The sequence below is a fragment of the Schistocerca nitens genome, chromosome 4, assembly GCF_023898315.1.
Source record: "Schistocerca nitens isolate TAMUIC-IGC-003100 chromosome 4, iqSchNite1.1, whole genome shotgun sequence".
NCBI lineage: Eukaryota > Metazoa > Arthropoda > Insecta > Orthoptera > Acrididae > Schistocerca > Schistocerca nitens.
The window spans coordinates 198128694-198152564 of record NC_064617.1 but is presented as its reverse complement, the minus strand read 5'-3'; the positions used below and the strand labels follow the sequence as shown (position 1 = coordinate 198152564).

Here is a 23871-nt window from a genome sequence, read left to right as displayed (position 1 = left end):
ACTTTCTGCACTCTTCCAGTTAGGTATAATTTAAACCATTGGAGCACTGTCCCATTCATACCACAGTACTTGAGCTTATATAGAAGTATTCCATGATTTACGTAATCAAAAGCCTTTGATAGATCACAAAAAATCCCAATGGGTGTCTTCCGGTTACTCAGAGCATTTAATATTTCATTAGTGAAAGTATATATATCATTTTCCATTGAAAAATCCTTCTGGAAACGAAACTGACATTTTGTTAAAACTTTATTTTTACAAAGGTGTGAAGCTCCTCTACAATACATTACTTTTTCAAAAAATTTGGATAAGGCAATCAGAAGAGAGATTGGGTGGTAGTTGTTGACATCAGACATATCCCCTTTTTTATGCAGTGGTTTAACAATGAAATACTTCAGTCTTTCTGGGAACATACCCTGCTTCAGAGAGCTACTACATATGTGGCTAAGAATCCCACTTATTTCTTGGGAACAAGCTTTTATTATCCTGCTGGAAATGCCATCAATTCCATGTGAGCTTTTATTCTGGAGAGAGTTTATTATCTTCCTAATTTCAGTAGGAGAGGTGGGTGGAATTTCAATTGTATCAAATGGTGTGAGTAAGGCCTGTTCCATTAACTGCCTTGCTTCTTCTAATGAACATTTAGATCCTATTTTCTCTAAAACATTTAAAAAATGATTATTCAAAATGTTTTCGACTTCTGGCTTGTTGTTTATCAAGTTTCCATTCGCTTTGGTGGTGATGCCATCATCCTGTACTATTGGTTTCCCTTTCTCCCTTGTAATAATATTCCTGTTGAGGAAAGGTAATGCTAGAGGAGGATGTCCTGTTACAGTGCTCAACATATAATTTTGAGCGAAAAATTTAATCATAATACAATTTTTATATATATAAATGGAGGCTCTACTGAAGAAGCTCATAAACATTAACGATTCTAATTTGTTTGAAAAGATTACTGAGTTAGAAGTAAATAATTTATGTTATATTACTGGCTGAGAGTATTTAAAAACTAGATATAGTGAAAAATTGCATGGAGTTTGATAGTAAATTAAAAATTAATTTGCAAAACAAATACTTGAAATTAATTACTGGTCAGGATTTTCAATTTTTTGAAGATTGCTGATTTAAATTGAGATATAAGGGAATGGAGAAATTTAAAAATAGTGATAATGAATTTCATGATATAGACTTTTGGTTTAATTGAAACTGGCAGCCACTTCCTGGTTCATTATTAGTGTTTTTGAACTATCCATTTTTAATATTTTTTGTTCAATAATTAATCTTTTTCATTCATTTATACCAGTGCACCAGTATGTGGGGTGATGATGATTATTATGTAGACAATATTGCTTTGCTCAGTAATTTGTGTCCTAGTACACTTAATCTGCCCACTTAGTAGACTTGGGCTATGGAGTGACAGAATTTGAACAGATAAAGGTCATCTTAGAAGGTTGCAGTCAGGTATTGTTAATTTGATTGTCAGCCCATTTGGGGAGTTCCATCAGCTAGGCTCACACGGGGACAGTATGTGGGCAGGGGTTCTGTCTAGGGATGGGGAAACTTTTCAATAATTGCATAGATGGAAGAAACAGGGATCCATAGTGGCTGATAAAAACCACATAAAAATATGTTGGAAAAATATTTATAAACGACAAAATGAATAAGGTATGAGGAGAAAAGGTGAGGTCTGATGGAGTAGAGCCAATAGTGAAACAGGAAAACAAACTGAAATCATCATGAAAACACAGTGAGATCAAAAAGAAAAACAGCCGAAGAAGCCATAATAACGGGTGGCTATGTGTGAAGAAAGTGGGCAGTAGGTGTAACTGGAATAGTCATGGGTAGGGCTGTTGACAGCCTGGACTGAACCCAGAGCAGAATATGTAATTGAGGCCAATCTTCAAGTAAAGCAATCCAATTTTATTGCTATTTTAAATGAGATTTCATGTTTTTGAAAGTATCAGAGTTAGGTGAACATTGGAGCACATGGAAAATTCTTATCCTACTGAAATACAGAATAAATATAATTTCTTATTAAGCCCTAAACATACACAGTCCCATCACATTAATGTGAGCACCACATATGTTCAGTATCAATTTGCAAAAACCACTTACAGTGGCAAGTGGCAGCAGTAGCAGTGGAGGGCTTATAAACCATGTCTGACAGTCACAGAAACAGTGCAGTTGTTGGTGTAATGTGAAAATGGAGGGGTTTATCTGATGTCTGAAAGGGCATTGGCTTTAGGGCCAAGAGTGGAAATTTTTCTGCAATAGAAAAGTTTGTAAACTGGTCATGTGCTTCCATGGTTAAACTATGCCACACATGGCAGAATGGCACTATCCAAAATTGGTGCTGTGGTAGCTGTGGCACACCACAGGCTGTAGATGTCAATTGTTCCAGCAAGAATGGTAGGAGCTTGGGTCCTGTACCAAGTCTCTGAACTGAAGTGTGGCCTAGTTGTGGTTGCTCTGATGCTGTCATGCAAAACAGTGACACTGCCAAAGTATTGTCGAGCACTCACTATGTGCTTGTCAATGCAGTAAATCACATCTGGGTGCTACAGGGTCTGTTGTATCCACTATACATGGTGGTCACATTTCCTAATAGTGTTTGAACTACAGATGATGTGAATTGTACAGAAGTCGCTTTATTGTTCATGTTTTGTCTGACCTGTCCTGCTGAATCATAAAGTGATGCACTTGGTGCCAAATCTTGTACAAAGTCCAACAGTAGATCTTTCAATGGTGGCATGGTGTGCCAGAGCATATGCTGCTTTAAAAAGCAACATCTGTATTCAAATTTTTTGTGTTTGAGCACTAGTTGAAAGTTATTACACTGATGATGCATATCTCTCACGTTAATCTGTGAGGTATATTCTTGAGGGGCTGGTGATGTAATGTAACAAATGCAAGATGTCTGCATTGTTACTGCATATCATCATGGTATGGATCAAAAGATCTCCCATTTGCATTATGCAGTTGTCACAGTAGTCACGGGTAACCAGTGTGGTATTTTTCCTATATGGTGCAGGGATTGACCAATAACAGAGACAAGACATTGATATGTTTGACTTCCAGGCAAACATGCAAAAGATCCACACAGTACAAGGTTCTAAACCAAACTTCTTTGGAGTTGACCCAAATACTACACCCAGCCAAATGTTTTCTCTGGTCCAAGGTGTTACTAGTGCTGTTGTCCCCACAAAGTAAATATAATGTGTGATGAATGTTATCTGCACAATATGACTGGAATGGAATCAAACGTTGTACCAACAATAATTGAATAATGCTTCTCATTTCCTCTCTTTTTCCAAGATGGCACTCCTGACATGATCAGTAGTGCCAAAAATAAATTTATTCTGAGTATCACTTGACAGATAATGCACTTGTAAATGTTTTTCAGCTTCATGTATATCTCTGATCTTCCTAAACTGTTTTGCAAGAAGTATATCATAATGATTGAAGAGCTCTAATTTAACAAGGAAATTTCCATTATTTGAATTTCCCCTGAAGGACAAGCCTCTTTGACCAAGAAATAATGTTAGATCCAGTAACAAGAGAGTTTTCCCATAAGTTGGCTATTCTTCAGATCAACGAAGGAAGTACACTACCCATTTATTTCTGAGCATCAGTAGGACAAATGTACCTCTTTCATGTCATTACAGTTCTTCACCTTTAGAATTCTTCCATGACAGCTGTATACAAATATATATGTTTTAATTTGTGTTCACTCTTGAATCCAAAATATTTTCTTTATCTCATGTGCAAATTCACCATATGATGGAATCAAAAGTGTCTTATCTTGAGCGTTTTTGATAATCCTACCAAATTAAAATGGTGATTAACAGCTGGTGCGATGTACATTTTTTGGGGAAGTATTTGGTAGCCTTCCCAGCAACAGTTAAAGAACGCACATTTTTGACTCCATCACAAGGTGGTTTTAGTGCATGATGACTAAAGAAAACATTGTGCATTCAAGATTAAACACAAAGCAGAATTGTATGCAGTTGGCCTGTAAGAATCATAAAAGTGAGGAACTGAAGGGAAGAGCAAGAGCTAGATTGGCTGTGCTGGCACAGGGATAATGTACCTTTATTACATGTTACAAAATTTTTTAACAGCAGTCTGATATTTGCCGACTGAGAAAAACTGAAATACTTACCTTTTATAGTATGTAGAGTTGATCCAAGGTGTACTAAACAAATGTTACAAGCCCCTTTTCATGCAATTTATACTTGAATACACAAAATGAAAAATCATACAGTCTCAAATGAATCAGTTCAGTCATAAAAAAGCTAAAGACTGGGCAAGACCTTGTGGCTTCTGCCATGTCTATATTTATAGTTTCTCAAAAGTCAACTCATAATCTGTCATTGTTTTCAAATTCGTCACTATTACTTTCATTACTGTTCAAAAATTTTTGCATAATTATTCATCTTACATTTTCTTTCCTTGTCTCCTTCATCTTAAAACACATTTTCTTTCCTCTCAGAGTAGTTTTGATATGCCATAATTAAAATTGATACATTTATTTTTATGATTAATTTCATACTTGTCTTTATTTAATTAATATTCAGCTTCAAGAATCTCCCACATAAACACAGACATTTAATATTGGGCTGAATTCATAATTAATTTTAATTTTTATAAAGGACTCAGAGTTTTTGTAAAATACATTACATGAACAATGAAGTACTCTACTTGAATAATTTTATCAGACATTATTAATTTTGCCAATTACAAAATATATGCAGGTTTTGGATGCTTCACTAGTTCTTTGTTCATCTTTGATCAGTTGACTTTTTTCTTTAACAGAAATTACATCATATACCTGATTCATTTTTATGTCTCATTTTTACTACATTCCAGAAGGTTCCTATGTTTCTGAAGGAGCTTATTTTTGTTGACAATACATTCATTTTGATGTTCTGATATCCTATTTTGAAGTTCACAGTGAAGTTTTTAATGTGAATTTGTCTTCATCAGTTTTCTTGATGTTAATTAAGCCTTCCCTTAGTTTTTCATGACATTTTAAGCCCTTTGTAATGCAGGTTACAGGAGTATTTAGTTTATAGAGAACAGTTAATTTTGTAGGATAGTGGTTTTCAAAGTAGCCTGTACATATTTTTCATTTGGATAAGATGCATTGTGAGTAAACTTTCAGGTTTTATTTTAGAAGTAATTCTGCAAAGAGACTTATGATTATCACTTCTAAATATTTGTAGAGTATCCAGACCTGCATGATCAAGAGGTGCATCTATACTTGGATTCAGATGGCAGCTTTAGTGGGAGAGTAATTAACCTGGTGCCAGATGGTGTTCCGAATGAGACAGCTGTTTACTGTATAACACATGCACCAGGTGATCACCTTACTGGTGACTTTCATTATAATGGATGCTCAATTTACATTGGTAGACATGCAAAGGCTTACACAGGTCAGTGGACCTATCATCTTGGAATTGAAGGACTGACTGAAGAACTCAGCTATTCTCTAAATGTTACACTTTCAGGTAAGCAGCAATATATGTTTATTACAGAGCAACACTTTCCACTGAGTCAGAATGTCTAATTGTGATTGTATTTGGGCCATAGTAAACATAAATAGCACTCTTCATTTCTGTAATGTGTTTTGAGCATATCGCTCTTTAAATAAGTAATTCAAAAATATACTTTATTTCTGTATCAATGAAATATAGAAATGATGACTTTCAAGAATATCATTCAAATGTGGTGTAGATTTCTTATATTGTGTGTTGTTAATGCCTGCCATTATTACAGTTTACATAAAAAACTATTTTTCAATACTCTACTTCATAAGTTTATTTTAGCAGTTCCTTTGACAAATCAAATGATTTTTAAACACAAACTTTGCATTTAACATATATCTCTAGGTAATAACAGTATATATATTTCAACTGGGGGGGGGGATTTTTTCATTGTTTTGACTGTAATGGAGATTATGTATAACATCAATATACAAAACACTCCTTTTATTTTCATGTTTGATGAGTAGTGTTGTACAAATGTTTACATTTTGGTATGTATAAATACTAGCTTTATTTTCTAAAATTGTTAAGTTGTAAGGTGTTTGTACAAAATTTAGTAGAAGAATGCTTAGTATGTAGTTAGTTAGTTTTATTGCATTGCACGTGATCATCACAAATACATGATTTTAGTAAATTCAAAATATTATGTGATAGACACAGTCATAACTGAGTGACTGAAGAATATTGATAGTTGCTAGTCACCACATAGAGGCAGCATTGGGCAGCAGACAGGCACATTTAAAACAAGACTGTAGGATATTATTAAGCTATCAGGCAAAGACTTTCATCATACCAGGAAGCAAACACATTCCTTTGTACATGTACAACTTACACATACATGGTCACTGTAACCCCTGGGCATTCAGACTCTTACAACTGCAGTGAGCAGTTATTCTAGCTGAGATGGCTAGTGGGGATACAAAGGAGGCATAGTGTGGGGATGAGGATGAGTATCAGGAGATGGGGGTGGGAACAGGAAAGTGAATAGAAGCACTTAGAGGACTGGGGCTATCTAAGGTTGAAGCCAGAGGAGATACAAGAATGATAGGTATGTTATAGGGAGAGTTCCTACCTGTGCAGTTCAGAAAAGTTGGTGTTGGTGGGAACAATCCATATGGCAGGCCATGAAGCACTCACTGAGGTGATGCTTGGCCTCAGTTTCACAGTGGCCATATTATGGTTTGACAGAGAAAATTGCAACACAAAAAATAATAATGTAGAGGAATGAAATTTTGAGGAATACATTTGTCTAGGTAATATATTTAAGTGTTTAAGACTGCAAAATCACAGGTTAATGTAAATGTGAAATTCTGGTGCATTAATAACTGGCATAACCACCAGAATTTTGAACTCGAGCATGCAAGCGTGCATGCGTTATGTTTTACAGGTGCTGGATGTCAGTTTGTGTGTTGGAGCTCCATGCCTGTTGCACTTTGTCAATCAATATGGGGAAGGTTAATGCTGGTTGTGGATGGCTCTGGTGTTATCATTCAATGCTGTCCCATATGTGGAGACAGATCTGCTAATCAAGCAGGTCCAGCCAACATATTGACACTCTGCAGAGCATGTTGGGTTGCAACAGCAGTATGTGGATGAGAATTATTCTATTCAAAAACACCCCTTGAAATGCTGTTCATGAATGGCAACACAACAGATTGAATCACAAGATTGATATACAATTTGTTATCATGGTCCATGGGAAAACCATGAGAGTGATCCTGCTGTCATATGAAATTGCACCCCAGGCCATAACTCCAAGCGTTGATCCAACGTGTGTAGCACACAGACTGGTTGGTTGCAGGCCCTCAAGCAGCCTCCTTCTAACCAAAACACAGCTATCACTGGCACTGCGACAGAACCAGTTTTCACCAGGCACTGAGACAGAACCAGTTTTCATCAGGAAAGACCACAAACCTGCCCTCCTACAAGGAATCACTTAACACAAATGAGGTTACAAATGGCAGTGGCTTGCACTCAGTGAAATGCATGCTACAGGGCATCTGGTTTGGAGGTGTCCTTGAAGTATGACATACAAGTATTTGTCAAAAAAGTGTACTTGGTCATATGGGCCAGATCTGTCATTAGGAAAAGTGAAAATATCTGTAAAACACCTAAATATCTTGCAGAATTTCATTTCTGTACCCTATAGTGCACCTGTTATATGAAACTTCTAACCAATAAACAGATACGCGCCACACAACAAGGACTTGTATTTCATACCTGTCTGATGTATTTTTACATAGAAATAATTTTTTGTACTTGAAAGTGGCCTAAGGCCAAAATCTGGATTGTATAACAATAAAATAAAAATTATGACAATAAAATGGTGGCAGCATCATTCAAAAAGTTTACCATTACTGTGACTCCACCCAAAATAAAAATTATTGATTTGTAAAGCTTTGTTGTGCAGCTGTGGTGCCAAATGCTGCTCAGATTGCTGCTGCAGATGAAATATAATGTGCCAGAGCCATAAGCTGAACTTGGTGGTCTTTCCTCTTGGTAGTATCTTGTGACCGTTCGGAGTTGAGTCTTCCTATGACTACTACTGCCAGAAATCATGTACAAGCCTACATTCCTGCCACGTCTTACTGCAATATTGCAGCTTCTCATAGTCGTATTACATTACCTTGTTCAGACTCAGTAAGGTGTTGATAATGGCACCTTTGTTTGATTAACATCTACTCACCATGTCCAACCCCAAAGGTAACTAAAGCTCTCGACCATTAAAGTGAGTATTTAAAGCAAACCAGATTTACGTCATCGAAGTGGCACTACTAGCACCACTCTTATTCATCTGGCATGAATGGACATTGTCTTTCATATGTAGAAATGTGCCTGCCAGCTTTCATTTATGTTGCAATTTTTCAAGAGGTAGATTGTTATTGGTTATGCCTATGCAGAATATTGCACAGCACTTGAAGTTAAGTTGGAAGGCCACATGATCACCTGGCTACTTTCACAGGTGGCATTGGTTTAATAGGTAGGAAATATTTATAACAGGACTGTAGTGAGTGTTGGTGGAACGCCTCAATTATTGAAAGTAGATGCCCGGGCTGGTGGGGATGGGAATGGGGAAGTACAGTAAAGGGGATAGTGGGGAAGAAGTAGGTTTTCAGTCAAATGACACCATGGTCTCACAGAACAGAAGGAGTACAGAAGGCAGAGCTGAAAGAGGTATAGGATGAGGGAGGGGACAGGGTAAAAGCAGAGAAAGGTATAGAAAAAAAGGTCAAAAGGGATGGGAAAGAGAGTAGAAGAAAAGGAGGAAGAGAGATGGGGAAGGGAGTTTGTGAGGGTGGGAGATGTGGGAGAGAGAGAAAATGCTCACTTGGGGGAGGGGGGAGGGGGGAGGGGGGAGGGGTGGCAAGTGGTGGGAGAAGGCAGTGCATGATCTGGATGGGGAAGGAGTGGTGTGGACAGAACAGAGAAAGGAAAAAGACATAGAGAGGCAGTGGGAACAGGTAAGGACAGGGGGGTTGTGAGATGCAGGATATGGTGGACAACAATTACCATCGGTGTATGTCAGAGAAATTGTACCGGAAGGAAGTATCCAAATTGCCTACATAGTGAAGCAGCTGTTCAAATCATTTGTCTTGTGGTGTGCAGCACATTCAATAAGTGCATTGCAAGTTTTTGGTTAGCCACAGTTTGGTGGTAGCCATTCATGTGAATAGACAGTTCCTTACTTGTGAAGTCCACATACAATGCTGTACAGTAACTACAGCATAGCTGATATCTAACATGGCTACTTTCCTGTGTGACCTTGTCTTTTAGTGGGTAGGAAATGCTGATGAATGGGCTGTTGTAAGATGTAGTGGTTGGTGTACGGGACAGGGTTTGCACATGGGCAGACCACAGGGGAATGATCCATGGGGTGTAGGCAGGGGAGTAGAATTGGAAGAAGGATGGACAAGGATATTCTGTATATTAAATGGGATGCAGTACACTACTTTGTGTGACATGGGTAGGATTTTGTGTAGGATACTCCTCATCTCAGAGCACAGTCAGAGGTAGTCAATGTCATGATGGAGGTGTGGTTGATATTTTCAAGGGCAATATGATACTGAATGATCAGAGGTGTGCTGGTCAGTGAGTGGTTAACAGGTTTACTAGTTTCAGAGGAGCAGATGACATGGGAGATCTTTTTATGGATGACCTGGATAGGATATTTCCTGTCGGAAAAAGTTCTGGTAAGGTTATTGTTATAATTTGACAACTTCTGCTTTCCACTGCATATGCATCATCCAGGGTGATGAGCTGTAAGGAAGAGACTTTTTGACATGGAATTGGTAGGTTGTTGAACCTGATACCTGATGTGGACAATTGTGTTCATGCAGCTATCTGAGAGGTGGGGATGAACATCTAGAAGGTGGCTTAGTGAGTTGAGAAGGACCAGGTTGGAGTAAGAGTTAGTTTTATGAAGGAAATGGCTAAGATTGTCCTTGCCATAAGTCCAGACTTTGGAAATGTCATGTCTCTCAGATGGCTCCATAGACACTCAGTCCAGTCACAGGCATTTCCCGTCCATTAAAAGGCAGGGCACATGTAGAAACAGCCATCTCATGTATCAGTTGTGATACATTTATTGTACAGCATTTGATGTAGGCATGATAAGTAACCAACTGTCTACTACCAAACTGTGACAAATTGCAAAGTTGACCATCTAATTATCGAACTTGTGGCACATCACAACACAAATAACAATGCAAGTTATTTGGTTACTGCCTTCCAGTATGTTTCTCTCACTTACATCAATGGGAATAGTCCTGGCTAATCCTCTGCTAACCTGTTCCCACTGCTTCACTTTTACCCTTTTTTCCTCTCTGTTCTGTCCACAACACTCCTTCCCCATCAAGATCATGTACTGCCTTATCCCACCACTCTCCCTCTAGACCTTCCCCAGTACTACAGGCACTCTCTCTCTCTCTCTCTCTCTCTCTCTCTCTCTCTCTCTCTCTCTCTCTCCACCATCCTCTCCTTCCTCCCTGTCCTCCCCTGTCCTCTCCTTCTTCCTATATCTCTTTTTGCTCTATCCTCTTCACTGTTTTTGACTTGTTGCGCAGCTGCAAAACCATCTGTCTAAAAATGTACCTCTTTCCTGCTACCCCTCTCTGCATCCTTCCCTACCCCTCCCCACTTCCATCACCTCTGGTAACTGCTTTCAACAATCAAGTACCAATAATCAGTCTTGCCACAGTGGACCCATTTAGTTTTTCTAGAAAAAGAGCAAGAACCTGAAAGCTATTTTTAATGCTATTTCCTGTTACTTGTCTCTGTACTCCATGTGTCATTCCACTATAGGAGAGTGGTTGCCCTTCTCGTATTTCATGTATTGCTGCATCCAAGAATTTCCATTGCTGTTATACATTGCCAATTCATTTCTCTGCCTTCCAATACCCTTTTACTTTTGTTACTGGCTCTCTTTAGTTATCTACAACCCATTGTCCAGTCTTTATTCCATATTTATAGTTTCTTGTTTCTAAAGTATCTGCCTTCAAAACACTCACTGTCAAGCTCTATTGCACAGTCTGGAGGCCCCCTGTTGTTACAGTCCACCACACCAAATAATTCTGTACTACAACTCCAGAGCTGTTTTTAGTATATTTTTCTCTGCTGAATTGTGTTGCCCAGCTTGACTGTTAGCCAATCACATGTATTTATTTATGATCTCATTGTATGATTGTGCATGTTTCTTACTATTGCATGTGTAAATTTGTGATTGAACTGATTTATTTATGAGGGAACCCACCATTTCCCACTTCTTTAAAACCTTTTCTAACCTTGCTTCTAGCTTCCTACATAGCTCTCTATACTTTGAAGCACCTTGACCATACGCTCTTATTTCTTATTTTCAGCCTTTTTCACTACTTTTTCAGTCATTCCTTTTGTCTCCCAACCACCCAGCCATGAACCCCTCCTCATTCTACCTTCGCCAATTGCAAAAACTGTCCTTTGCCCTGGCAGACCCTAGTCACACATCCTCTTTCTGAAACCTTGTCTGGCACACTGTATCCCAACTAACAGCCTTACTATTAAAATTGTCACCTCAGGCTCTTATCCATCCTTCTGCAGAACCTTCACCTTATCCAATTCCATCAATACTTCACCTGGTCCTCCTAATCATACAATCCAAGCTCAAACCATCATTGACAGCCTGTTCTCCTTTCACAAAATCCCTTTACTCTGTGACCACAACTTCCTGATGCTATTGCTGCAATAGAAACTTTTGCTTTTTAACAATTTGAACAGCATTCCCAGCACCATCTGAGGAAGCTTCCCTAGTTACTCCTGTCTCATTCATACATGAGATTACCTACAGCTAAGCAAAATCCTTCTGCTCTGAACTAACTACCTCCCTCCCCCCCCACTCCCTATCAAACCCCCACCCTCTCTCTCTCTATTCATTTAGTTTGTTCCAACTCTCTGTGACCCCATGAACCAAAGCACACCAGTTTCTTCTGTCCTGCACATTCTTCCTTAGGCTTTCCAGGATGGATCACATTACTTCTGTGATGTGATTGATTCATCTCATCCTCTGATGGCCTCTTCTTCAAGTGCCTCTGATCTTCCCCAGCATAAGGGTTTTCACATGATGTGTCTGAAGTCGGTCAGATTTCATTGTAGTATCAGGCCTTCCAGTGAGTACTCTGGTTTTATTTGCTCTAATATTGAATTATTCCTTGTCTTTGTAGTCCATGGGACTCTAAGAAGTTTCCTCCAACACCACAATTCAAAGGAGTCTATTCTTCACTGTTCTGCTTTCTTATAGTCTCACATCCATACATCACAACTGGAAAGACCATAGCCCTTACAATACAGATCTTTGTTGCTAAAGTTATATCTCTACTCTTTAAAACCTTGTCAATGTTTGACATTGGCTTTCTATGAAGCAATAAGCATCTCTTAATTTTGTGGCTGCAGTCATCATCAGCAAAAATCTGGGTACATAGATAACTGAATGTAGACACTATCTCCATTGTTTCTCCTCCTATATGCTTTGAAATGATAAGTGTAGTTGCCATATATTTGTTTTCTTAACATCCATCCTAAGACAAGCTTTTCCACTTTCTTCTTTCACCTTTCTTTCTTCTTCAACTCTTCTTCTTTTTCTGCCAAGCCAAGCGTATATATCATCTTCATATCTAAGGTTGTATATATTTATCTCAGGAACTTTAATTTCAGTTTCTTCTTCATCTATCCTGATCGATTCATCTCATCCTCTGATGGACTCTTCTTCAAGTGCCTCTGATCTTCCCCAGCATAAGGGTTTTCACATGATGTGTCTGAAGTAGGTCAGATTTCATTTTAGTATCAGACCTTCCAGAGACTCAGAGGGCCATAGACACGGGTTCCCAGGTAGATGCCATGTTTCTTGACTTCCACAAGGCATTTGATACAGTTCCCCACAGTCATTTAATGAACAAAGTAAGAGCATATGGACTATCAGACCAATTGTGTGATTGGATTGAAGAGTTCCTAGATAACAGTACGCAGCATGTCATTCTCAATGGAGAGAAGTCTTCCGAAGTAAGAGTGATTTCAGGTGTGCAGCAGGGGAGTGTCGTAGGACCATTGCTATTCACAATATACATAAATGACCTTGTGGATGACATCGGAAGCTCACTGAGGCTTTTTGTGGATGATGCTGTGGTATATCGAGAGGTTGTAACAATGGAAAATTGTACTGAAATTCAGGAGGATCTGCAGCGAATTGACGCATGGTGCAGGGAATGGCAATTGAATCTCAATGTAGACAAGTGTAATGTGCTGTGAATACATAGAAAGAAAGATCCCTTATCATTTAGCTACAATATAGCAGGTCAGCAACTGGAAGCAGTTAATTCCATAAATTATCTGGGAGTACGCATTAGGAGTGATTTAAAATGGAATGATCATATAAAGTTGATCGTCGGTAAAGCAGATGCCAGACTGAGATTCATTGGAAGAATCCTAAGGAAATGTAATCCGAAAGCAAAGGAAGTAGGTTACAGTACGCTTGTTCGCCCACTGCTTGAATACTGCTCAGCAGTGTGGGATCCGTACCAGATAGGGTTGATAGAAGAGATAGAGAAGATCCAACAGAGAGCAGCGCGCTTCTCTACAGGATCATTTAGTAATTGCGAAAGTGTTACGGAGATGATAGATAAACTCCAGTGGAAGACTCTGCAGGAGAGATGCTCAGTAGCTCGGTATGGGCTTTTGTTGAAGTTTCAAGAACATACCTTCACCGAGGAGTCAAGCAGTATATTGCTCCCTCCTATGTATATCTCATGAAGAGACCATGAGGATAAAATCAGAGAGATTAGAGCCCTCACAGAGGCATGGCATACCATCTATCCTTCTTTCCATGAACAACATGAGACTGGAATAGAAGGAAGAACTGATAGAGGTACTCAAGGTACCCTCCACCACACACCGTCAGATGGCTTGCAGAGTAAGGATGTAGATATAGATGTAGAATGTGCTCTGCATACAGACTGAATAAGTAAGGTGATAAAGTGCAGCCTCGTCATAGCCCTTCCTGAATCTTGAACCATTTAGTTGTTCCATACATAGCTCTCACCGTGGCTTCTTGGTCAGAGTATAAACTCCATATGAGATGAATGAGCTGATCTGGTACTCCAGTATTTCTTAGTACTTCCCATAATTTTTTGTGATCAACACAGTCAAAGGCATTGGCATAATCAGTAAAGCAGATATAAATGTAATTTTTGAGAACATTTCTCTTGGAGAGCAGCAGATTTTTTTATTACTTAAAAATGAACATGAACAGTCACAACCACAAGAAACTTCTTTTTTATAAGGTTACCAGTTTCAGTCTGTTTTAGACCATCTTCAGACCTACCACCATGATGGTAGATGGTACTGAATGGAGTGGACACAGTGATGCCACGAGCAGTTAGTGTTAATGCAATCGTAGTGCCTGCTCTGTTGAGCACCACTGTCTACCATCATGGTGGTAGGTCTGAAGATGATCTAAAACAGACTGAAACTGCTAAAATCATAAAAAAGAAGTTTCTTGTGGTTGTTGTGACAGTGCATGTTCATTTTTAAGAGATACATGTCTTTCTTGAATTCTCGTGTGTTTTCCATAATCCACTGAATGTTAGCAATTTGATCTCTGGTTCCTCTTCCTTTGCAAAATGTAGCTTGTTCTTCCAACAGTTCTCACTCTTGATACTGGCAAAGTCTATTTTGTAAGATTTTCAGCATGACTTTGCTAGCATTTGAGATAAGTGTCCTTGTTTGGTGATCTGAGCATTCTGTAGAAATTCCCTTCTTTGGCATCAGAATGAGTACTTATCTTTTCCAGTCTCTTGGCCCCTGTTGCATGCTCCAGATTTTCTGATATATTGAATACAGCTTTTTCACTCCATTCTCTCCAATGACTTTGAACAATTCTGCTGGATTTCCGTCATGTACATTAGTTTTGTTTTTAGCCATATTTTTGAGAACCCATTTGACCTCACTCTCTGAAATTTCTGGCTTTAGTTCTAAAATAACAATAACTTCTTCATTTCCAGCATTGTCAGTATGCAGTTCTTTCTTATATAGATCTCTTACACACTCTGCCCATCTTTTCTTAATGTCCTCCATTTTTGGTTAGATCTTTCCCATTTCTGTCTTTCGTCATTCCAATTTTTGCCTGAAATTTTCCTTTGATGTCCCTAATTTTCTTGTAAAGATCCCTTATCTTCCCCATTCTGTTATTATCTTCAGATTCTTTGCACTGTTCATTTAAGAAGACATTTTTGTCACTTCTAGCTAATTTCTGAAGCTCTGTATTTAATTTAAAAAATGATGATCCATCCCCTTTGATTTTTGCTTTCCTTCATTCTTCTGCAACTTGCAATGCCTCAGACAGTAGCCATCTGGCCTTCTTATTATTCTTTTTCTTGGGAATGTGTTTTTCTGCTGCCTCTGTGACGGTATTGGCTACTTCTGTCCACAGCTCTTGTGGGCTTTTGTCTTCTAATTCTAATGCATTAAATCTGTTTCAGATTTCAAAGGGTATTGTCTTAAGAATGTATCTATGATGGAACAGCTTTTGCTACTTTCCTCAATTTCAGCCAGAATTTTGCAATTAAGAGCACATGATCCAATCCGCTATCAGCTTCAGGTCTTGTTGTAGTTGACTGAACTTCACTCTTTCATCTCTGATTACAAAGTATGTTGTTGTTGTTGTTGTGGTCTTCAGTCCTGAGACTGGTTTGATGCAACTCTCCGTGCTACTCTATCCTGTGCAAGCTTCTTCATCTCCCAGTACCTACTGCAACCTACATCCTTCTGAATCTGCTTAGTGTATTCATCTCTTCGACTCCCTCTACGATGTTTACCCTCCACGCTGCCCTCCTATACTAAATTGGTGATCCCTTGACGCCTCATAACAAGTTCTACCAACTGATCCCTTCTTCTAGTCAAGTTCTGCACAAACTCCTCTTCTCCCCAATTCTATTCAACACCTCCTCATTAGTTATGTGATGTACCCATCTAATCTTCAGCATTATTCTGTAGCACCACCTTCCAAAAGCTTCTATTCTCTTCTTGTCTAAACTATTTATCGTCCACATTTCACTTCCATGCATGGCTACACTCCATACAAATACTTTCAGAAATGACTTCCTGACACTTAAATCTATACTCAATGTTAACAAATTCCTCTTCTTCAGAAATGCTTTCCTTGCCATTGCCAGTCTACATTTTATATCCTCTCTACTTCGACCATCATCAGTTATTTTGCTCCCCAAATAGCAAAACTCCTTTACTACTTTAAGTGTCTCATTTCCTAATCTAATTCCCTCAGCATCACCTGAATTAATTAGACTACATTCCATTATCCTCATTTTGCTTTTGTTGATGTTCATCTTATATCCTCCTTTCAAGACACTGTCCATTCCATTCAACTGCTCTTCCAAGTCCTTTGCTGTCTCTGACAGAATTACAATGTCATCAGCGAACCTCAAAATTTTTATTTCTTCTTCATGGATTTTAATATGTACACCGAATTTTTCTTTTGTTTCCTTTACTGCTTGCTCAATATACAGATTGAATAACATTGGTGATAGGCTACAACCCTGTCTCACTCCCTTCCCGACCACTGCTTCCCTTTCATGCCCCTCGACTCTTATAACTGCCATCTGGTTTCTGTACAAATTGTAAATAGCCTTTTGCTCCCTGTACTTTACCCCTGCCACCACCAGAATTTGAAAGAGAGTATTACAGTCAACATTGTCAAAAGCTTTCTCTAGTCTTCAAATGCTATATGTAGGTTTGCCTTTTCTTAATCTTTCTTCTAATGTGAGTCGTAAGGTCAGTATTGCCTCACGTGTTCCAATATTTCTACAGAATCCAAACTGATCTTCCCCGAGGTCGGCTTCTATTCATCTGTAAAGAATTCGCATTAGTATTTTGCAGCTGTGACTTATTAAACTGATAGTTCAGTAATTTTCACATCTGTCAACACCTGCTTTCCTTGGGATTGGAATTATTATATTCTTTTTGAAGTCTGATGATATTTTGCTGGTCTCATACATATTGCTCACCAGATGGTAGAGTTTTGTCAGGACTGGCTCTCCCAAGGCTTTCAGTAGTTCTAATGGAATGTTGTCTACTCCCAGGGCCTTGTTTCAACTCAGGTCTTTCAGTGCTCTGTCAAACTCTTCACGCAGTATCGTATCTCCCATTTCAGCTTCATCTGCATCCTCTTCCATTTCCATAATATTGTCCTCAAGTACATCGCCCTTGTATAGACCCTCTATATACTCCTTCCACCTTTCTGCTTTCCCTTCTTTGCTTAGAACTGGGTTTCCATCTGGTCTCTTTAATTTTCCTGTAGGCAGTATCTATCTTACCCCTAGTGATATGTGCCTCTACATCCTTACATTTGTCCTCTAGCCATCCCTGTTTAGCCATTTCACACTTCCTGTCGACCTCATTTTTCAGACGTTTGTATTCCTTTTTGCCTGCTTAATTTATTGCATTTTTATATTTTCTCCTTTCATCAATTAAATTCAATATTTCTTCTGTTACCCAAGGATTTCTACTAGCCCTCGTCTTTTTACTGACTTGATCCTCTGCTGCCTTCACTACTTCATCCCTCAAAGCTACACATTCTTCTTCTACTATATTTCTTTCCCCCATTCCTGTCAATTGTTCCCTTATGCTCTCCATGAAACTCTGCACGACCTCTGGTTCTTTCAGTTTATCCAGGTCCCATCTCCTTAAATTCCAACCTTTTTGCAGTTTCTTCAGTTTTAATCTACAGTTCATAACCAATAGATTGTGGTCAGAGTCCACATCTGCCCCTGGAAGTGTCTTACCATTTAAAACCTGGTTCCTAAATTTCTGTCTTACCATTATGTAATCTATCTGAAAACTGTCAGTATCTCCAGGCTTCTTCCATGTATACAACCTTCTTTTATGATTCTTGAACCAAGTGTTAGCTATGATTAGCTTATGCTCTGTGCAACATTCTACCAGGCAGCTTCCTCTTTCATTTCTTCCCCCCCAATCCATATTCACCTACTATGTTTCCTTCTCCTCCTTTTCCTACTATCGAATTACAGTCACCCATGGCTATTCAATTTTCGTCTCCCTTCACTATCTGAACAATTTCTTTTATTTCATCGTACATTTCTTCAATTTCTTCATCATATGCAGAGCTAGTTGGCATATAAACTTGTACTACTGTAGTAGGCATGGGCTTCATTTCTATCTTGGCCACAATAATGCGTTCACTATGCTGTTTGTAGTAGCTTACCCGCACTCCTATTTTTTTATTCATTATTAAACCTACTCCTGCATTACCCCTATTTGATTACGGCTGTAGTTTCCTCTTGCTTTCAGCTGTTTGCAGCACCAGCACAACAAGGCCATTTTGGTTAGTGTTACAAGGCCAGATTAGTCAATCATCCAGACTGTTGCCCACACAACTACTTAAAATGCTGCTGCCCCACTTCAGGAACCACACGTTTGTCTGGCCTCTCAACAGATACCCCTCCGTTGTGGTTGCACCTACGGTACAGCCACCTGTATCGCTGAGGCATGCAAGCCTCACCACCAATGGCAAGGCCCATGGTTCATGTAATGTAAGCTATTTAATTCCAGTGTTGGCCATCTCACAAAGTCCAAGTATATAGGCATCATTTGAAAATATGGGGAGTATATGTAGGAGTTCTATTTAAGAAAGAACTGCATATTGACATTGCTGACGATGATGAAGTTAGTGTTACTTTAGAACTAGGTTCCCAAACATGCCTTGCTGACTTACTCTGCCTTCCACATCTCCAGAAACTTCCTTCACCCTTCATGAAACACACTGCCTGTGAACAACTAAACCATAACAGTGTTGACACTCATTCTGCAAAATTCTGACCCCAGTACTTTATAAAAGACAACATAATTTCAACCATGCTGGACTTGTAGAGAAGATTCTTCACTTTACTCATTCTCTGCAGTGGAAAATTTTCTTTGCCACACACCCCAGTGACAAATGCAGCCAAAATCCCATATGGAACATTGTTTAAAACAGTTCCAACCTCCCTCGAATCATGACCCTCCTCCCTTACCACCCAGTCATCCCTAGAAGTCTTTCAGGAATTCCACACTTCTAACCTAGTCTCACCTTTCTTCACTAAATCACTCCCTGGTGAGTCCAACATCACTCTTAAGACACAGCCTGTTGCCTGTATCCTGAAAAACAATCCAGACCTTACTATCCTTCCACAGGCAAAGGTTCATCACAGTGACTGTATGGCTGGGGTTCTCCACCAACTTCTTGACACCTCTCCATTGCCATGGTAACCCCCACCCCATTTTCAGGACAGTGCTCAATTCCTTCACTGCCTCTCTACAGTTCCTGAGCCATTGCCACCAAACTCCTTGTTGGACACCACAGATGTGAAATATTTGTATGCCAACACCTCCATGTCCATGGTCTTGTGGCTACGGAACACTACCTTTCCCAACATCCTCCTGGTAGTAAACCAACAACCTCTCTCTTAATTCTCCCACCCAACCACATAATGACCCACAATTATTTCACTTGTGAAGGCTAAATCTATAAAAAAATCTGTTGTACTGCTATTGGTACTTGCATGCCACCATTTTATACCAACTTGCACTGAAGTGCCAAAGAAACTGGTATAGGCATGCATATTCAAATGAAAATATATGCAAACAGGCAGAATATGGCACAGCAGTCTGCAATGCCTATATAAGAGAACAAGTGTCTAGCACAGTTGTTAGATCAGTTACTGCTGCGAAAATGGCAGGTTATCAAGATTTAAGTGAGTTTGAACATAGTGTTACAGTTGGCGCACAAACAATGGGACGTGGCATCTTCAAGGTAGTGATGAAGTGGGGTTTTTCCCATATGATATTTCATGAGTGTATTGTGAATATCAGGAATCCGTTAAAACATCAAATCTCCTGCATTGTTGTGGGTGGAAAAAAATACTGCAAGAATGGCACCAATGACAACTGAAGAGAATTGTTCAATGTGACAATCAACAAATGTCAGTGCGTGAGACATTCAGTGAAACATTTTAAATATGGGCTTTTGGAGTTGAAGCCCCTCTTGTATACATTTGATGACTGCACAACGCAAAACTGTATGCCTTGCCTGGGCCCATGAACTTTGATATTGGACTGTTGATGACTTGAAACATGTTGCCTGGTCAGACAAGTCTAGATTCAAATTGTATCAAGTGGATGGACATGTACAGGTATGGAGACAATCTCCTGAATGCATGGACCCTTGCATGTCAGCAGGAGACTGTTCAAACTGGTGGAGGCTTTATAATGGTGTGGGGCGTGTGCAGTTGGAGTCAAATGGGACATCTGATATGTCTAGATATGACTCTGACAGGTGATACATATGTAAGCATCCTGTCAATCACCTGCATTGTCTCATGTCCATTGTGCATTCTGACAGACTTGGGCAATTCTAGCAGGACAATGTGATACCCCATACATTCAGAATGGCTACAGAGTGGCTCCATGAACACTCCCTCTGAGTTTAAACAATTCTGCATGATATTAGGCAGGTGTACCAGTTTATTTGGCTCTTCAGTGTATTTATGGGCTATCTGGAGGATTCATTCCTATCCAGTCAACATCTATAAACCCTTGTCCAGTTAAGATTCATTGGTAACTTTTCATGATGAGGACTCTTTGCTCTCTTCCCCATGACCTCAACATATACTCTCAAACCCATTTCATGTGGTCATTTACAATTACAGTGGCTGAAAATACCGCTACAGTTCTAACATTCTTTTATTTAACACATGGCAAGTTTCGGGCTCTTATACACCCATCTTCAGGTGTCATAACTTTGTGCTGTGAACCCGAGCACTGTGGTGGATGAGCACAAGACTCCATGCTCTGTGCTCGTCAGTAGCATACTGCGTCTTGTACTGATCTGCTGTGGTACTCGGGGTCACAGCACTAAGTTAGAATATCTGAAGGTGGGCATATAAGAGCCCAAAACTGGTCATGTGTTAAATAAAAGAACCTTACAACTGTAGTGGTATTTTCAACCTCTGGTATAATGCTCAGTTGTGGATGTTCCTTCAACAGGATTGTTTGCATTTTCAATTCATTGTGCCACCTTCCTAGATGTCAATTTCCATCTCTTGGGTGGTTCCATGAATATGGCTATCCATATCAAGCACGACAATCACCAACAGTACCTCAACTTTCACTGTTGTCACCCTTTTCATGCAAAAAGTCTCTTCCTTACAGCCTTGGCAACCCTGGACTCTGCATTTGCAATGGATAGCATGAATTGTAGAAATATACCAATATCCTTACTGAGCATTTACTCACAGACAGTATCCCATCCAGCTCATCCATAAACTAATTTTCCATGCCATCTTCTCCTCTCATAGCAGTAAACCTGTTAACCAACCACTGACCAGAACACCTCTGACTGACCAGTATAAACCCTCCCTTGAAAAAAACTCAGCCACATCCTCGACCATGGCCTCAATTGTCTCACATCCCACTCTGAGATGAGGGATACTCTACAGAAAATTCTACCTACATCACACAAAGTAGTGTGGGACCGATGTCTGTAGCAATCTGGTCCCTTTAATCCCCCAAACCAACCAACCACAAAGTAGTGTTATGTCACACACCCAGCCTACAGATGATCCTTGTCCATCCCTGTTCCAGTCCTTCTCCAAATTCTGCACACCATAGGCAGTGGCAACTCATAGCTATTTTTATTTTTTGTTTTAAAATTATATAAAAGGAAACAAACATGTATAAAAAATTTTGTCAGAAACTTGTTAAAATCCTAAAGATCAATATCAAATGTTTTTTACTTCCTTCAGCCTAAATCATTGAAATTTCCTCTTGTTTTAATTTGTGGGAAAAGATCAGTAGTTTTCTCCTTTTTCTCAATGAAAACTGAGTTAATTTTTCTCCATTGAGAGCACTGCAAGCATAAGAAAGTTTCATAGTTTCCACAAAAGAAAATGTAGTCTATTATTTGGACAAAATTTCAATTCTTTTTATCCTTTATATTGTGCTCACTGACTGAATGTCTGAATGCCTCACTTTGTATCTTCTGAATACTAATGGTTCCTAAAAGTAACAGTGAAACACTATTATCAACATGCTTCTTTGACATATGCTTTTCAGTTTTTTATTTTATTTTATTTTATATTTCTGTAATCGGGATTTATCCATATTACATGACCTTGAAACGGCAAACATGTAAAGTGCACCAGTGCTGTTTTACTTCACAGCTGCAAGGTCAACTTTACTGTTGGTACAATGCATTATTGAAGCTACGAATACATTTCTTCTTGTTGCTTATGTCTATTTGAGATACCAGAATATCAGGTGCTGAATGACCTCTTCTCTTTATTGTAGCACCGAGCGAGGTGGCGCAGTGGTTAGCACACTGGACTCGCATTCGGGAGGACGACGGTTCAATCCCGTCTCCAGCCATCCTGATTTAGGTTTTCCGTGATTTCCCTAAATCGCTTCAGGCAAATACTGGGATGGATCCTTTGAAAGGGCATGGCCGATTTCCTTCCCCATCCTTCCCTAACCCGAGCTTGCGCTCCGTCTCTAATGACCTCGTTGTCGACGGGACGATAAACACTAAATCTCCTCCTCCTTCTTTATTGTAGCTTGCTCATGAACTCATGAAGAGACAGCTGTGAAAACTCAAGCTATTGAAGTTTGCTTACAGTCACAGAAGCTAATTTTTAGCCCACCCAGCTACCTGTGCAGTCTAATGCGCTGCTTCCCAAGCTGGAAGGCATGCTGTCCTTGGCACGAATCCACCCGGCAGGTTAGTGTTGAGGTCTGGTGTGCCAACCAGCCTGTGGATGGTTTTTAAGGTGGTTTTCCATCTACCTCAGTGACTGTCTCCCCTTATTCTGCCTCAGTTACACTATGTCAGCAAGTGCTGCACAAACACTGTCTCAATGAATGTGTACACCATAATTACTCTACCACACAAACATTTGGGGTTACACTCATCTGGTATGAGACATTCCCAGGGGGGGGGGGGGGTCCACTGGGGGCTGAACTGCACAGTAACTCTGGGTTCGGTGTGGGGCAACGGTGGGGTGCCTGGACTGCTGTGGCCTTTTGTGGGGCTGTGGACCACTGAGGGCTACGACGGGACAAAGTCTCTCCATCACTTCTAGGTCCCCGGTTTGATACACAATACACAGTGGCTCAACTTTTCTGTAAATTGAAAGAAACAAAGAAATGACTAAAACAGAATAGTTGATAGCAGAATAATAATCTAATTTACAGTTTATCACACTCAAGAATATAGGACATGGTTTTTAAGAACTACACCCATGGAATAAAATAAAGAAAGCTGCCTTCCCACAGCAACAAGCAAACCAGGGTTGGCAACAGTGTTGTCTCCCTTCACAGCCTCACATCAGTTTTGTTTGTGTGCATGTGCAGGACAGGCAAACACCACCCCATTGGAACTGTGATGTGCACAGCTCCACACACAGCATTTGTATCTTCATCACAATCTGGGTGGTGGCTGTGGTCATTAAGCTTCATGATTAATCTTCAAGAAACTATTAACAATATTCTCAGTGATTGAGTGAAATGGTTTAGTGTCCATGGACTCTTGTTAAACTATAATAAAACCAACTAGATTCAGTTCATCACAGCTCCCAAAACTGAGGAAGAGTTAACTGCTAAGTGCACCACAAAGACAATAGAAAGAATTGAAACAACTAAGTTCCTTCATGTTACAATTGACTGCAGAGTGAGCTGGTTTCATCATATAATAAATCTTCACAAGAAACTCAGCTCATCAATTTTTGCCATACATATT

The 23871-nt window shown here is 39.5% G+C and overlaps 1 protein-coding gene across 1 annotated transcript in view; it reads left to right on the top strand.

Moving 5' to 3' along the window:
- The window catches only part of LOC126251979 (uncharacterized), a 281887-nt gene that overhangs the window by 63210 nt on the left and 194806 nt on the right, over nucleotides 1-23871 (top strand). The window contains exon 4 of the mRNA XM_049952752.1: nucleotides 5226-5510. Coding sequence (XP_049808709.1) covers nucleotides 5226-5510 — 285 coding nt within the window. The remainder of the gene's footprint in view (nucleotides 1-5225; nucleotides 5511-23871) is intronic.